Below are 17,831 nucleotides of genomic sequence, written 5' to 3' on the forward strand. Positions count from 1 at the left end.
GCCCAGCAAGGCCACCAATGGCAACTGTTCTAGCACTATACAAGTACACATTATAATCTCCAGCTGTCTGGGTTCTCCGTCTCTAAGGGCATAGGACTCAGAATCTGAGCAGGAAGTAGGGAGCTGGTTACTGCTAGAGCCTCGCAAAACCCCAACAAAGAGTGAGGGGTATTGGTGGCTTCATGTAATCCTGAAAATCAGTTAACTTAAATCACCATCACTAGCTTTTTAAGGTAAAAGTAAGTTATGAGTTATTTTATAGCTCTGGTTCTCCTCAACACACTGCCAGCTACTTGGTTTCCATCTAAGGGCCTCTCCACTTGAGACCAAAAACTAATTAATTATTCAACAAAACTTTGAGAATGTATTTTCTTTTCTATTAACTTGGACACCCTTTGATTTTAGAACATTCCCTCTTTCTCCACCCAATCAATTGAATTTGTTTTCTTGTTGGTATGCCTTTTTTTTTGCTTCCCAGGGAGATGTACAAAGGCACCAAGATGGCAGGCAGGGCCAAGCTCCCCCATTGCTTACACATGTCATGTGACACCTGGACTTTGCAAGCAGAGGATAAAAGGGACATCTCAGGATTATCATCTCCATCTTCAGGATGGAAATAACAGTAGAAAGTAAGGATATCTTGTCCTCACTTTCCTGATAAATCATCAGACATGGGATGCTATGCCATGAAATGTTGGAAGAGAAAGGAGTTTTCCCTCACCCATAATGGGACAGAGGTTACCCGCTGCTCACTACAACCCCTGTTCTTCTCTTCTACCTGAGGCCACAGCTACACTCCACTTCTCAGGCTCCTTTACAAATGCTGAGACCATGCATGTGTTTGGGTTCTTGCCATGAGAAGTGACAGGACCCATTTTCAGGTCGGGCCCATTAACCACATGCATTCCTTCATGCCCATTTCCTCTCCCAGTGGTGGAATGGGGACAGAGGCCTAGGTTGACCAAGGACATCACACAAAGAAGAGGGTAGAGCTACATCAGCCAGAATGACTACATGGAGGAGGGGTTATTTCTCTAACAAGTTCACCTGCTCATACTGTTCTATGACCTAGAAATAGGCTTCTATTTGTGTTGGAACCATTATATATATTTTTGCATCTACTTATTATAGCAGTTGGCCTACCTTACCTAATGCACTTAGGTAAACCTTATTCAAATGCCCATTTTGCAATTGGGAAGACATTTGTATTTCAGCTCCAATTACAGTTAAGAGTAATTAATATTTATTTAACATTAATCATCTTAAGGGGTTGATTATTTATTAACTCTTAATCCTCATGGTAAAGGCATATGATAGTGACTAGTAGTCCCATTTTACAGTTGGGGGCCCTGGAAGGATAAATAACTTGCCCAAGGTCCATAGCCAGGGATGATAGAAGCTGAGAAGCAAACCCAGATAGCACGGGTCAAGGAGACGACAATTATCACCACTGTTATGGAGTCACCATGACATCCATAAAATCAAATATTCTACCAGTCAAATCAGTTTATTGTAAATCGTTCCCACATCCTAAGGGGTAACTGTTGTCATCCTCCCCAGGGGTTTCTAGATACCCTGATCTGGCATCTCCAGCTTAGAACTCAGAACTTGTAATCAGCTGCCTGACTTGCCTATGTCCCCCAGACGTGTCTGCCTGGATTTCGGCATACCGAAATGGAATGGTATGGCTCCTCTTGGTCTGACCTAATCTATGTCTTGCCTAAATCTGAACTCCCATTCTGACTTTGCCCATTCATTCATATTTTTATCAGGCGTCTACAGTGCTAGGCACTGTGCAAGGCACAGAGCATACAGGATGAGCAGGAAGGCATGCTCCTGGTCCTCTGGGTGAGAAGGATCAGAGCACTGGCCCCTCCGATTCTGTTCTTCTGTTCTGATCCTTCCCGCCCAATAAACCCTAACCTCCCCCTCTTCAGCACATTCAGAACTTTCTTTGATTCCAGATTTGACCTCTACTTTCTTAGTGTTGTGCGATGGTCTCAAAGATATGATGGTACCAAAAATCCACAATTGTCCCTGCCAGTTTAAAAGCAATCTCAGAAGTGTTGAGGGGTAACCCACAGGAAGAAAAGGTATTGGCCACTGGGCATAGTTTTTTGTGTATTTTTTTGTTGTTGTTGTTTTTGTTTTTTAAGATTTTATTTATTTATTTGACAGAGAGGCAGTGAGAGAGGGAACACAAGCAGGGGGAGTGGGAGTGGGAGAGGGAAAAGTAAGCTTCCTGCCCTTCAGGGAGCCTGATTCGGGGCTTGATCCCAGGACCCTGAGATCATGACCTGAGCCGAAGGCAGTTGCTTACAACTGAACCACCCAGGCGCCCCTGGGCATAGTCTTAAGAAGAGAGGACAAAGGACTTGGCACTCTAGTGCAGAAATGTTTGTTTTCGCTTTCTACATATGTCACAGGAAATTAGACAGTTCACCTTTGTAAATCGTTTGCATATCACTCATACATGAGCCAGATGGCACCTCTTTAAGAAATTAAAAATAAAAAAGAAAGCATATAAGGAGGAACTTAGCTCCTTCTCTCTTCCTGCTTTTGTATACACACCTTGGATTCTGCACTGGCCAGATGAACACTCATGAGTGCATGTGTACACACACACACACACACACACACACACACACAGGGCCCTGGATTATCTGCATTTAACTGAATCAGGCACCAGGAACTCCCCACAAACTCCTAGGCTCAACGGATTTCAGTAACCTACAGTAGCAAATCTGTCCCAGATGTCAGCTTGCCGAGAGAATCCTTCAGTGCTCCTGTTAGACGATAAATCACTGCATTCCCCCAGAGCCTCAGCTGGTGTACCAAACAAAAAAATGTTTCATAAATCACCCGAACATGAACGTCGCTGTAAGATCATGAGGACCATATAAACACTGACCAGAAGCACAAGCAAGTGCTGACGATCCAGTCTCTCTATTTAAGTTCAAACTTAAATGGGAGGGAAAGTCTCAGGAGGTGGTCAACTTAAAGACCCCATTCCTTGGGGGGTAGCCGCATGATCCCAGTTTATCTTCCAGTGATCAGGAGGTCCTTCTCCCTGACCCAGGAATGACATCTGGAAATCTTATTATCCCTGTGGTTCTCCTACCTTGGGTATGAAGGAAACCACAGTTTATTGAGCAAAGCAACGTATTCCAGGCTCTTTACACAAAGTAACTTGTTTAACATCAAGATAACTCTGCCAAGAGACTGTGCTTGTCCTCATTTTTTAAATGGGAAAACTAAAGAGAGGTTAGGGGAAGTGCTTTGGGGGTCCCCAGGCCGCTAATGGTGGTGTGAGGTAAGATTAGGTCCTGATGCAGAATGGCTTTGTCACTCTGATGTCTTCCAATGTGGATAACAAGACTTTGGAGTTCATTACTGATGTGACCTCTGGCAAACCTCCTTCTGCCCTTTGTTTTGCAGAGGGGGAGGGAGGGAGAGCTGTGCATACATTAGGACATCATGAGCAACTGAACATGAGGATATGACACACGCTACCCTTGGAACATGGAAAGTACAATATCTACCCACCATCAGTGGGATAGGAAGTTTTCCACTGTTTTTACTACAATAGCTCTTTTTTATTTCATATTCCTTGGGACCAAAGACACACATTTTCAAGCCAGTTGGCCTCCTCTTACACCCGGCATAGAACTCATGAAAAAGGAATTGCAGATACCTGAACAGTGGACCATTTCCACGTTGCCCTCCCTTCCTCGAGTTCCAATCAGCCCTGGTGCCCACAGAAACAAGATGGATTCACCCCCTTGTTGCTGTCCCGGGAGTAAAGGGCATCCGTTCCCAGCTGTTAAAGCCAGGGCAAAGCAGTATCACTGGATAACTGGTAGATGTGATTTTTTGACTCTTTGAGTCAGAATCAAGAAACATGAAGGACACTCCTTGAAGTAAGTTTGAGAGCTGAGTGTGCACACATTGTGGCCAGACACTGCTTCCCAAGACCGTGGTAAAGCCAATGGAGAACAGATTGGCATAATCACATATCTGCCACACACAGAAAAATGATAATCCCTTCCTTGTTTTTATTAACACCAACATAAATCTGAGCTCAGCGGGAAAGGCCAGCAAACCCCATTATGGAGGGCACAAAGGCAATTAAAGGGTGCCAACTCCAGCTAGACTTAAAAAATCTACAGCCTACGGGCCCCTAGTAACCACACCAATGCCTCTCTTGGAAATGAGTGACAAAATTAGTCTAGATGCTAGAGAAAGACTCTGCATTGATGTTTCCTGGCAGGTCTGCCCTGGCCATCCATCTGTGGTGACCGCTGCATTGTGCTGCCTTTTCTGTATCTGGGATATTGGACAGGGTGGGAGGCTTGAACAACTGCCTAGCTTGCTCGGACATACTACCTTTCCTGCTGTTCAGTCTAGTTGGCGTCATATTCCCTCATGATAGTATATCATCTGCCATCCTTTGGTTGTACCATGCACAAATCATTTTCTAGCCACAAACGGGCATTTCTCAAATATTTCATTTTTCTTCAGGCTATGGCTAAAATGAACTGTCTTGAGCGACCAGTTCTAATGTCTGGGCAACGTTGTTTAGGCAATGCCATCAGGAGCATCCAGACAGAAGAGATCTGCACATGCTAACCCCAAACTCCCAGCCTCTTAGTCCACCATGCTTAAGCCAACAGGACGATGGTATCTGGGCTCTTTGACTCACAATATGATCATTCATTCCCTATGAAGAAGACAAAACCAATGACTTCCATGCTTCTTGACCTCCAGAACTCTGCTCCACCCTCTTCTTATACCACCTACCCAAACTCCTCACCCATTCAATGTCCCCGAGGTAAATATTACATATTTCTTGAGGCATGTGCCTTCCAATCAGTTTGCAAAGGTAATGTCATCTCTGTATTTTTAGCTGCTCCCATATTTTCCTCTTTTGCAGCAAACAACACTCATGCCCACTTGTCTTTTCCCTGGCAATAATAACACTGTCAACCACTCAATAATCCACTGGAACGGGTCTGCCAAAGACTAAGGGAACAAACAATCCTGGGAGCAAAGTAAAACACGTCTTAATGTAAAGTGGGCCACTGTATAGAAGTAAAATTGAATGTGATGCCTCCTATCACAATCAGAAAGCTTTTTCTAAGGCCAACCTCCAACTCTCTCCAAAGTTGGCAACAAGAACATGCTTTCTTGTTTCACCTTTCCTAAATCATTCAGGTGATTCTGCTCAGCGGGACATTAATGATTTTTGTTACTTTACTGTGAGTTCTGGCTTCTCATCAAGCTCTACCTTTGAAGACAAGATAAGCCTACACGGTCACCAGATGATTTGAGAGAACAAAATGTGTTGTGGGCAGGGCTGGATCAGGGACTGAGTTGGAAGGTGTTAAAACATAGCACCAAGTTGAGCTTGACTATTTGTGTGTTTGGGCATATGCATGTATGTATGAGTTTGTTTGCAGGAAGAATGAGTATTGATGTAAGAACAAAATGCATATGCCCTTGCAATGTAAGAATACTGGCAAGCTGAATGTCCAAGAGGAAAGGAGGCATGAGCTATCGAGAGAATAATAAACAGGTATGTCAAGATGTAGGAGTGGCCAAAGGATAACCATCACGTGTATGTCTGGGCATGGGTGCATATGTGTGTTCTCTGGAGTGACAGGGTTAATGGACAATGACAAAGACATGTGAGCAAGGTGTTAGCTCTGCTGCTGAGTCCTGCAGCTGGAAAAGCCACCTTACCCTGTAGTAATCAGTGCTGTAGACATCTCTGGACATGCCGAAGTCCCCGATCTTCACCAGCAGATTGGCTCCAACCAGGCAGTTCCTGGTGGCCAGGTCCCGGTGTACGAAGTGCTGGGAGGCCAGGTACACCATGCCTGAGGCGATCTGACTGGCGATGTGGAGCATTTGGGAGAGCCCCAGCTCACCTTTCGCCTGGCGTGGCTGCCCATCCACAAGGATCATAGCATCTGGCCCATGGGCCCTGTGAAGGGTGGGAGAGAAGACAAGGGATAGGGGGAATTCAGGAGATCAAGGGGAACAGCCTTCTTGATTCCCTGCTCCCTGGAGTACATCACAGAAATGCATAAAATCTCTCTTAGCCAACTTATTGCCTATTTCTATCTATCCAACATTACATTATGTGAGGGTGCCTATGGGCACAACACCACAACCAGATTCCCAACTAAAATGATGCAGATATAGTCTAATGCACCAGGAAACAAACCCACTCTTTTAAATATCTTAAGGCTCTGAAGCAGTTTCCCCAGCTCTAGATATCCACTATAGAATCGTTAATAAAACAATTAACTCTTCCGGAGTTCCTACTGTTCCAAGCCCTGCTCTAAAGATCTCCAATCTTTATTTTTTTTAGATTTTACTTATTTATTTGACAGACAGAGATCACAAGTAGGCAGAGAGGCAGGCAGAGAGAGAGGAAGAGAAGCAGGCTCCCCGCTGAGCAGAGAGGCCCATGTAGGGCTCGATCCCAGGACCCTGGGATCATGACCTGAGCCGAAGGCAGAGGCTTTAACCCACTGAGCCACCCAAGCGCCCCCAAGATCTCCAATCTATTAATTCACTTAATTCCCCCACTCCAATTTTGAGTTAAAGAAACGGAGGCATAAAATGATCAGATCACCTGGCCAAAGTCACAGGAGTGCTGCAATGGCCCAATGGGTAATCCGGAGGCCAACTGAAACCAAACCTGTGGCTCTAGAAAGCATTAAAATCTAAGGAGCATCAGCAACTGGGCTGAACAGATTCCTTGGCCCCGCCCCCTGATTCTGATTGGCTGCGTGAGCTCGATCATTTGCATTTCTGACAAATTCCCAGGTGCTGATGCTGGCACCTGTGGGGGGGGGGGGCAGTCCGCACTGTAAGTAGCAGGAGCCTTGAGTTCACATTCCTACCCTGCCCACCACACTGCTTAGGACTGGATAACTTTTGTTAGTAGCAGGGCCCGATGGAGAGACCCTTCGGATCTGGGAAGCCAAGGCCTTGTGAAGCCCCAGTTTCCCCTCCATCCCAAATCAAGGCCCCAGATTTGTTATCCTAACGCTTTGCCTTGTCATATCGGTCACTTTTAGTATTCACTCTTTTCTCCAGAAAGCCCAATGAGCCATAACCACACCCAGAGCCCTTATTTATGAAGTTGTGGACCAAGGAGCCCTGGTGTACAGCGAGGCCTCGGCCTGTTTTACTGCTTCTCCAATTTCCACTGAAAGGAGTCGTTAAATATGAACACATTCATTTTATTGTCTCCTCTGGGTTCTGACTACTTCATCCTCCAAAGGAGAGCTACCGCGTCTGCCCACAAGGAAGGAGCATCAGCAGGAAAGCCCGGGCTCGGGTCAACCAGGAGAGGACACTACCACCTGTCCCTAAAAGCCACCAACGAGCTTCTCTACTCTCCTCCTCCATCTTCCCTTATATTGAGCATGACAGTGGCACCCAGAGCTCTCTGCAGGCCTGTCTGTGGCACTTGGGGCTAAAGGCACTGCTGATCTATGGTGTGGGATTCTTGGGAAATGGAGCACATCCCTCGGACTGTCCCAGGGGGAAGCAAACACAGCACAAAGATCTTGAATACTGAGAAAGGGCATTGCCTGTATTAGTAACTGTCCCTGGTTCACAGTCCTGATAAAATACTAATTGTAATAATTTAATAGTAGCTATCATCAACTGAACACCCAGCTACATAGAAAAGTCATTTAGGTATTAGACAAATATAATCACTTAGTACTCATAGTAGGAAACCTGTGGAGCAGTTATTATTAGTCTTGTTTTCTAGAGAAGAGAATTACGGTTTAATAACTTGCTCCAGGTTACATCACTGAGACGTGACAAATTCAGGACGTGAACCCAAGTCTGTCTGATGAGAAGGACTGAATTCTCCAAGAAAGGAATAAATTTCATTGTGAAAACCCAAGTTCAGGGGGTTCAAAACATCCTACGGATATTTTCCATTCCTCAGGGGCCATTTTTGGAAACCCAGCTCATAAGAAGAGTTCATTATCTGCCACCAGCCCTTTCTAGGCCCCCTCAAAACCACGGCATTCGAGTCAATGTCTCACTTGAAGGAGATGCTCCCCAGGTTTTGGCCAATGGGCTAGCATGTTCCATTGCCTCCACGGGAGCTCTGAAGATGTCATTATCAGTGATGGGATGCATGGATATCAAAGGAACCCTAAGTGTCAAGGTCCTGATTGATCCATCTGCTTTCCAGGACCTGAACTCCACACACCTCACACACAGCCACCCCCTCCACATCTGGGCACTACTTGGAAGTGGCAGATGCAGGAGGCAGAAAGTGTGAACTCTGCTCTAGTGGTGAGAAGCTATCTTCCCTGGGGAAGGCTGTCTTCCCCCTGCCCTGCCACTCCATCCAGAACCTTCTAGCTGAGGTTTCAGTCTCTTACTAGCTCCATCAAGAGCATCTCGAAACCTAGGCTGACCTTGAGCCAGGTTTGGGGAAGCCCCCTTACAACATATCTAATCTTTCTAGAACAGTGCTATCCAATTGAACTTTTTATTGATGGAAATATTCTACGCCGCACTGCCCAATATTGTAGCCACTAGCCCCAGGGGACTACTGAGTACTTGAAATGCGGCTAGTGTGACCAAGGAACTGAATTTTTAAATTTGATTTAAGTCATGTACATTTAAATTCAAATATCCATAGGTAGCTACAGCAGTGGACAGCATGGTTATAAATTTATCCGAAGAAAATCTGTTCTTCTTTCTCAACCATCTCTGTCTTCTGATGAACTTGAAAACGTGTACTTCCTTATTCATCCTAAGAAAAGTCTCCAGCACAAAGGTTTCCAGCAGACCTTAGCTCCATTTTGCAACACTTAGAAACATAAGGCACCAAGAGAGACCACCATTCAGATCGCCAAGAGAAAAGGGGGCTCTAGAGTCTCGGAGTTGAGTTACAGGGTGCCAGGCCCTCTGGGCTCCCTCCTTAGACTCTTCCAGACCCTGCTCTTATGGTCTGTCCACCTTGTGGTCAGGAAGAAAATACTCCCTTGTCATAGCATCCTTAGTATTTCCCCCTAGAAATCAGTGACAAAGGCCAGCAGAAGCTCGTTGCTCGGGAACTGATAGGAAAGATGGAAAGGTTGCTTCTCATTTCTAATCCCTAGACTTAGTGTTCAGAGGGTCCGTGTGACTTCTGGCTCCAGGGAAACTGTAGGGGTTCAGGGGGCACTGGCTGTGGGGTTAGGGGTGGGGGCAGCAGTCCTTGCTTACCTAAGGAACTTGTTCAGGTCTCCATGCTTCATGTACTCAAAGACCATGATGAGCGGGTCCCCATCACCACACACCCCGTAGAACTTGACAATGTGTTCGTGCTGCAGGTTGGTGAGCAGTTCAGCCTCCCTCTGGAAATCCTTCCGGGCAGCCAGGGTGGGATCCTTCAGGGCCTGGAAACAATGCAGGACATGGGTTTTAGCAACCCGAAGGCAAGGGTCTGTCTGCTCCCCTCCTGGGAAGAAACTTGCCCATGATAAAGACTGTTGGTCCCCAACCAGTCAGATTGTGATCAGGGTTTAAAGGCCATGAGGTGACGTCACAACAGCCAGGCCCGATTCCTTCCTTCCTCAGTCGTTCATCTTTGCAGAAACAGAAGCCGACTTCCTGACCGCACCTCCCATCCACTGGTCAGTGATCTCCGTACATGGTCATCTCAGAGCCGTTTGCTCCCGGAGAGTTTGCGTGCATAGTGGAGGGAGCAGGAGGCTGTGCATGTGGAAGGCCTGACCAAGGCCCCTTCCCCTAAGCTCTTCTTGAAGAAATGGTCCCGCAGCTAAAACTAACAGTAGAAAAACTGCCATCCCATTGGTTTAACTTTGTAAATTAGCCTATGCCCAGAGCCTACCAGAAACCAGGCATAATACAGCCTCCTTGCCTTTTCTATTCCCTGATTTTAGATTGTGAAGGAGTGTATGTTTGCAGAGAAACATCAACATGCTGGCTTCTAGAAGGCATCTGTGTCCTCCTAGTGGGAAACTGAAGGAGGCACTAGGATTGGGGGGGGGGGGGGGGGGGGGTGGTGACTGCAGCTGTGGGAATGGCAGTGAACCAGCAGCAGCTTCAGGATCCGCCCAGAACCAGGACGGGGTCAAGTCTTGCAAAGTCCCAGGGCAGGATGGGCAGGTGGTCATCTCACGGTCACTAAAACGCCACAGCATAGCCCCTGTGGGGTGGGAGAGCCCAGGGGGAATGGAAGACCTCAGACTGGGGTCCAGGAAGACAAATAGAAGAGCACAAGTCAGGAGGGGTGTCAGGTGTGAGTGCGGGTGCTCGAGCAGCAGAAGGGGACAGTGAGACCGAAGTAGAAGGTTCAGAGCCCCTCTGAGCCACAGGGATGCAGCTGGGCTGGCCACAAGGAGGATGAGCAGTAATGGCGGTGGGGGGAGGCTCTCTTCCTGCAGGAGGAGTCTGGGCAGGGGTGCGCACACATTCAGGCTTCCCTCCCTTCCCTGCGAGCTCAGACGGCAAACGGGGCCAAACAGCCACTTGCTCCTACCAACAGAGTTTCGTCCCCTCACCAGACACAACACCAGGCCATGAGGGAGGGAGTGTGAAGTTTGCACGCTATTTTCAGATTCGTGAACATCTAGACAGGCATGGGATTGGTTTGCATCCTTTCTGCCAAACATTTGGTCTTTTTGGTGATTGAGGCAGACCGACGTTCCCTGTAGATCATGTTACTTCTGAAAGGCCAAGGCCAGCCAGGGGTCTTTCGGTCACCTTGGCCAAGCCCATTAACCGGAATCCACAGGGCTGCCTTGCCTGCGGGGTTGTGCATTGGCAAAAATCCTATCTGGTAAGGCCCATCAGACCTCCATCAGTCACCAGCACACATTACAGATGATGCCCTTTGAGCATGAAAAGGACCTTAAATATCACCAGCTTCCTTCCACCTGCTCACTTCCGGAGCTGGAGAAACTGAGGCCCAGCCCCATCTGGGAGGCAGCACGCATTCACACATCACAAATGACAGAAGCGTACCATTAAACCGGACCTCAGCCATCTCTGGGACCCCCAGGGTCCGTGCCAATGCCTCTAGGGCCATGGTCTCTTAGCCAGAAATCAAATCCACTCCACCTTCGACCAGCACCACTTGTCACTCTTCTCAAACTCTGGAGCTTTCACCGAAAATGTGTTTGATGAAATGTTTCTACTGTTGAAAGAAATGTTGGGATTTATCTAATGCAGCTTTCCCACTTCACAGGTGAGGAAGCCGAGGTCCAGAATGGGGGACTGACTTGCCAAAGACCATGCAAGGAGCCACAGCTTGGATCTGGAGCCTGGGGACACTTTCCCGGCCAGCATATCGGCTTGAATTAATTTACCAGATGAATCGGCCACTAGGCTTGTCCCCATAGGGAATGGGGGGCACAGATGTGAAAGGGCAGAAGACAGGGCCACCAGGCAGGACACACTGCTGCTGGCAGAGGGGCCGGGCCCAACGAGGATGCTGAGCAGGTAGGGCTGACTAAGACCAGAAAGGCGGTGGGCAGTCCAGCCCGTGGCTGATTTTGCGGCTCTGATCTCATGGGTTCCGCACATCAGCTCTGGCTGCCTTCTCAGGGAAGCTTCTAAAAAAGGAGCACGCCACTGTGGGTCCACGTCTAGCCAGAGCAATGATATTTGCCAAGGCTTCTTGCTATGCATGGAAGAAGGCACAGTCATGGTGAGAGGGGTCCTCTCCGTGACCCAACTCCTGAGCCGTGTGGCCTGGGCCGTGGGTAGAAGATGACTGCCTGTGATTTACTTTTCCATGAAGAATAAGGGGGGATGGGGAAGAGGAACCCAGCATGGGTGGGATGGAACACTACTAAGATTTATGGGAATGCTGGATTTATGGGAGGGAAAAGTAGATCAAATTTGGGGCCAGCCAAATGGCCTCTCTCCATCTCTGTAAATCATTCTCTCTCGCACCGTCTGGACGCTGATGGCAGTCATGGGATTTTGTTCTCAGTTCTCGGGCAGTGCCAGGCAGTGTCCCCAAGCCTGGCACTCCACACTGCCAGGCAGATAGGGGTTTCTCATTTGGGAGACGGGGCACAAAGCAACAGCTGGCCCCCAGTCTCTCCACAGCCCTTGTCCACTGCCAGCCCTCTCTCTGCCTTCACCCTGGGTTTTCCAGCTCCCGGGTCCAACTTGAGGTTTCCATGTAATTGGCAAAGGGTCAGTGTGGCATCAGGGGGCCAGGGCTGCAGGTGGCCCCAATTCCCAGGGACTGATGCAACTGGGACAGAGATGATAGGAGGAGACTAATGAGGAGGAAAATCAGCTCAGTGGCTCTCCCGCCCTTCTCCGTGGCATCCACACTCAACCCCTTCTTCGGGGCTGGGAAACTTCAAAGTGGATCGCCAGTCGGGGGCACCAGGAGCACACCAGGGGCAGAACCGGGGCTCAACATGGCTGCCAGCTGTCATTGTAGGGAGCCAGGTCTCGCCAGAGGGTCTCTGAAACCAAGGAGGCTCCCCTCGGTCCTCTGAGCAGTATCCATAGATCAGAGGTCTGGAATTTACCCTGTGCCTCATCTCCTTTCTTTTCCCCCAGAGTTTGAGGACAATTGTGCTTTGATCTTCCCCTCCATGTGGATCATATCTCATGCCCACCCCAGCCCTGGTTTTCCATGGGTCCATTTGGTTAGATAGAAGGGAAGCAGTCCAGATGGCAAGAACATTTGAATTTCTTGGGGCGCCTGGGTGGCTCAGCACCGACTCCTGATTTCAGCTCAGGTCATGATCTCAGGGTCGTGAGATCAAGCCCCTCAATGGACTTCACCGTGAGCATGAGCCTGCATAAGGTTCTCTCTCTCCCTCCCCCTCTGCCCCACCCCTGCTTCCTCTCTCTCTCTCTCTCTCTCTCTCTCTCAAAGAAAAAAAAAAAAAAAAACCAGTTTCAAAGTGTTTGGTTTCAGATTTCATTAGTATACTGAAACTCATTTAATATATGCAGAGAGACACACATTCCTAAATGTTCAAACTTTTATATATTCAAACACACACACACACACACACACACACACATACACACACGTCAATCTACACTTTTTAAGTATAAAAATCATCTCTCTCCTTTTCTCTCAAAACCCACTGTCACTTCTCTTTGTTGACACTCACAAATGATCTTATGAGAGAGGAAGCTGGATAAGTTATCACAAGCACAGGTGCCCTTCTCTCATCTGGCTTCCTGGCATGCAACTGGCCATTGGTTTCTCATTGATTTTAGGATAAAGTCCAAACCCCTTAACACAGTCATGGGCTCTAAATGTCAGGTCTCCCCATCTCTCTCTACCTTCTTTCTTCCGTGCCCTTCCTCTCCCTCACTCACTACACTTTGGTCTCATTGGTCTTTCTGTCCTTGGTACCCACCAAACTTTTACCTGCCTCAGGCCCTTTGCACATGGGTTCTTTCGGCCAGAAAAAACCTCTCCACTAAGTTATATCCACATGACTGGCCAAATTAATTGGTACTATCTGTTACCTCTCAGGAACACCCTGACTGAAACCCATTATGCCTTGAATATTCACTGCTAGTTGGATAACCAGACAGATATCTTTGTCCCAGAGGGGAGCTTGCCAAGGGTCAGCTGTGATTGTTTCCCAAAATCATTTATGATCCATCTGTTAATGTCATTGCTTAATGTAATGAAACATCACAGAAACCAATGAAATATGAGTACAAAGAGTTGGCTGGTTTTCTTTCTTTCTTTCTTTTTTTTTTTTTTAAAGATCTGAGTAATTTTGGGGACGGTCTTGGTAGCTCACTCAGTTAAGAGTCTGATTCTTGATTTCAGCTCAGGTCATGATCTTGGGGTCATGAAGTCAAACCCTAACTTGGACTCTGTGCTCAGTGAGGAGTTTGCTTAAGATTCTCTCTGTCAGGCGCCTGGGTGGCTCAGTGGGTTAAGCCGCTGCCTTCGGCTCAGGTCATGATCTCAGGGTCCTGGGATTGAGTCCCGCATCGGGCTCTCTGCTCAGCCAAGAGCCTGCTTCCCTCTCTCTCTCTCTCTCTTTCTGCCTCTCCGCCTACTTGTGATCTCTGTCAAATAAATAAATAAAATATTTTAAAAAAAAAAGATTCTCTCTGTCCCTCTCCCTCTGCCCCTCCCCCATCATCTGTACTCACTTGCGTTTTCTCCCTCAAAAAAACCCCAAAAAACATATTTAAAAAAAAGAATTTTTTTTTTAATGTGACAGAGGGAGCAAGAGAGCACAAGCAGAGGGAGCAGCAGAGGGAGAGGGAGAAGCAGACTCCCTACTGAGACGGGAGCCCCACACGGGACTGGATTTCAGAAACCTGAGATCATGACCTAAGCCAACGGCAGACGCTTAATGACTGAGCCACCCAGGTACCCCAAGTTGCTTATTTTTATGGAACTTAAGGTGAAGCCTTTATTTTTTAATTTTTTTTAAGGATTTTATTTATTTGACAGAGAGAGACACAGCAAGAGAGGGAACACAAGCAGGGGGAGTGGGAGAGGGAGAAGAAGGCTTCCCACCAAGCAGGGAGCCCAATGCAGATAAAGACTCTGGAAAGACCTGCTAAAGGTCAGTGGTTAAAAAGTGTTAAGAGAAAAACCCATTTTTTAAGAAATTGGGAAAATACTAAAAATCTGAAATTCTGCACTCAGATTGTCTCACAAATATTTTCAGTATCTGTTCCAAGGTAAACTAACTGAAACTAGAAATCATGAACACCCAAAACAAAAACAAAACAACTCTCCAAATGAAAAGGAACTCCAGAGTTGCAGTTCAGACATACTGGAAGAAAGAGAAGGTTAGATCCAAATGTTTCAAATTATCAACAACCACAACATGAATAAAGTTAATTCTATAGGAACAGGCTGATAGAGATGTTAAAATAAGTAAAATTGTTCAAAGACAGTAAAGAAATAATTACTAAAAACAAAGCAAAACAAAAACCAAAAAACCAACAAGATGGTATGCAGCCAAAACAGGGAGAAATAAAATTAAGATAACCAAAAAACCATGAACTAATTAGATAGCTTGGAAGTAGATTATACGGTTCATGGAAGTTAAAACAAAAGCCTCCACAGACAGGACAAACCCTACACTAGATAAAACCACAAGAAGAATTCATGACTCAAAGCGATGCTGAGATTCACCCAGATCACAGCCTGGTGAGACAGAGGGAACCGGGAAAGGCAGTGACGAGGGGCTCCTCCCCTCCTCTGTGAAGGAGAGGGGCTGCCTGGATCTTAGGTGCTCCCATCACTGATTCACTGCGGGACCTTGGGCAAATTCCCTGACCTTTCTTTCTGTGCCTCAGTGTCCGCTTCTGTAAAATGGGGATAGTGATGGTGCCTGACACTTAGGGTGGCTTGAGAGGGCAAAATATTAACCCACACACATTACTGACAGTGGGGCCATAATTGGTGCTTCCCATTAGATGCTGTTGTTATCATCCTGAACACCTCCTCCTCACCTATCCCTTCTGGGCTCTCATGTTCTAGGATCCTGAAATGGGAGCTACATGGGCCTATGTGTCCCCTTGTCTCCTCCACCCCCAGTGCCTCACTCAGTGCCAGGCACGTCATAAGTGCTCAATAAATATTTATGGGATGAGTAAATTAAGCATATTTTTAAGAACATGATCAATCATTGAAAGAAAAATCTTTTACAGCACACTGAACTATTACAAACTAACATTAGTATATCCTCAGTGTAAGGAGACAATAAAACACTGTCAACCTCCCATGCCCCACTCTTCCAATATTCTCTCTCTCCCCCCAAAGGTAACCACTACATTGACTTCTAGAGGTCACGGGCTTGCTTTTGGAAAACAGTTTTTACTACCTAAGTATAAATCCCTAACCACTAGAGTTCAGTTTTACCTGTTTTTTAAACCTGAAATAAGTGGGATCATATATATAATCTTATATAATTATAACTATATATTAATTAATATATTAATAATTATAATATAATTATAGTCAATATAATTATATTATATTATATATTATAATATATTATATATAACATCATATATATGATGGTGATGAGAGAGATATATATGTATACATATATTTCTAGATCTGTCCTTTTTCATTCACCATGCTGTTTTTGAGATTATTTATTATTACATATAGCTACAGATCACTCATTTTCTTAGTTGAATAGTTTCTTATTGTATGAGCATACCACCTTTATTTATCCATGTGGCTACCGATGGACCCTTGGGGCTGTTTCCAGTTTTTGGCTGTTGTAAATAATGCTTTCTGAACATTATTAGACATATCTCTAGATAGCTAGCTAGCTAGCTAGGTAATAGAAAGGAAGGAAGGAAGGATGGGAGGGAGGGAAGGAGGGAGGAAAATAGAAGGAAATAAAGGTGGGTGGGTGGGTAGGTGGATGGTTGGATGGATGGATGGATGGATAGATGATAGAAAGAAAGACAAATACCTAGTGGATATAGGTCTAGAAGTAGAAGTGCTAGGTCACACAGTTTGATGTTCTAGAAAACCAAACTGGTTTTCAGAATGTGTATACCACTTCATCTTCCCACCGGCACAGGAGGGACATGCAGCCGTGCCCTATTTTTGTCAGCACTTGCTATGATCACCACCGTTCAGCCATTCTGCTCAGCATTCACTGGTATCTCATTATGGTTCAATATGCATTTTTCTGATGATGAGTTAACTGGACCCCTCTCTCATTCTCCCAACAGCTATCTGGCTATCGGAGGAGACTCTCTGAGATCTTGTGAACAAGAGTATTCTCTGTCAGATGATTATGTCAAAAGGGCATCAACAATTTAAAAATACGAATCATGTGACTTTTTTTTTTAGTATTATTTATTTATCTGACAGAAAGAGAGATCACAAGTAGGCAGAGAGGCAGGCAGAGAGAGAGGGGGAAGCAGGCTCCCTGCTGAGCAGAGAGCCCGATGCAGGGCTCGATCCCTGGACCCTGAGATCATGACCTGAGCCTAAGGCAGAGGCTTAACCCACTGAGCCACCCAGGTGCCCCAGAATCATGTGATTTGAATGCCAGGTTTACAGGACCCATATGTCCAAATTATGCTCTTGTCCCGCTCTCCTCCCTCCCTAAGTAATCTCTTGTCCCCCAAGCCAACGGCAAACATCTTTAGAACAGAGGCTGTGAGGTCTGCTCTGTCTCCCCCATTGCAAAAAAAAATATTGCCAAGCAACTTAAAACCACAATTTTGGGAAAACCTAACTTTGGGTTATACTTGGATGTGTACTCTGAAAGTCCACAACTACCTGCACCAATATGAGAGCGAACTCAAGAGGAAGGGAGTTGCACAAAGGAGTCAAATCTGAAGAGGACGAGAAAAGCAGAAAACACCAGGCCCTTCTCCAGGGGAGATGATTGTCTTCTCCAGAGGCTGGGTGGATCTCCTGGGCAGCAAATGGTGCAAAATCCCAGGGCACTCACCTCCTCCAGGTTCCCAGACTCAAGGAGAGAAGAAAACCCTCTTAAAAGGATGAAAACAGAAACACATTTTTCTGTGTCATCCAATCTGGGTACTGTCCCTTAATGCCTGACTGCTCAGCGAGAAACATTTCCCAAGGTTTGGGGCCATTATTCTATTTCCTGCTCAATGCACAAAAATGTCCATTTCATTTACCAGTCCCCCGAGGAATGCTGGAATGCCCAGTGGATTCGTGTCACCCTATAAATTAAAAGTCTGAGGGAAGTGCAGACTCTTTGGGGGACAAAATTAGAAATCTTTCCACTTCCCTGGCCCAAGCCGTTTAAAGACATCCTCACTCACCGGACCATCCCGTGTCTGTGGAGGCGCGCTGAGCCAGTTTATTC

General features: G+C 46.4%; 1 protein-coding gene across 4 annotated transcripts in view; it reads right to left on the bottom strand.

The window, feature by feature from the left end:
* LOC111152589 (neurotrophic receptor tyrosine kinase 3) overlaps nt 1-17,831 on the bottom strand; it is a 368,407-nt gene that overhangs the window by 41,186 nt on the left and 309,390 nt on the right. For all 4 annotated transcript variants that reach the window (XM_022511093.1, XM_022511092.1, XM_022511091.1 and 1 more), the window contains 2 exons: nt 9,256-9,428; nt 5,743-5,986 (listed from right to left, as the gene is read on the bottom strand). In XM_022511093.1, the coding sequence (XP_022366801.1) occupies nt 5,743-5,986; nt 9,256-9,428 (417 nt within the window). The remainder of the gene's footprint in view (nt 1-5,742; nt 5,987-9,255; nt 9,429-17,831) is intronic.

The sequence above is a fragment of the Enhydra lutris genome, unplaced genomic scaffold, assembly GCF_002288905.1.
Source record: "Enhydra lutris kenyoni isolate GAN:26980312 unplaced genomic scaffold, ASM228890v2 scaffoldscaffold29, whole genome shotgun sequence".
NCBI classification, from domain to species: domain Eukaryota; kingdom Metazoa; phylum Chordata; class Mammalia; order Carnivora; family Mustelidae; genus Enhydra; species Enhydra lutris.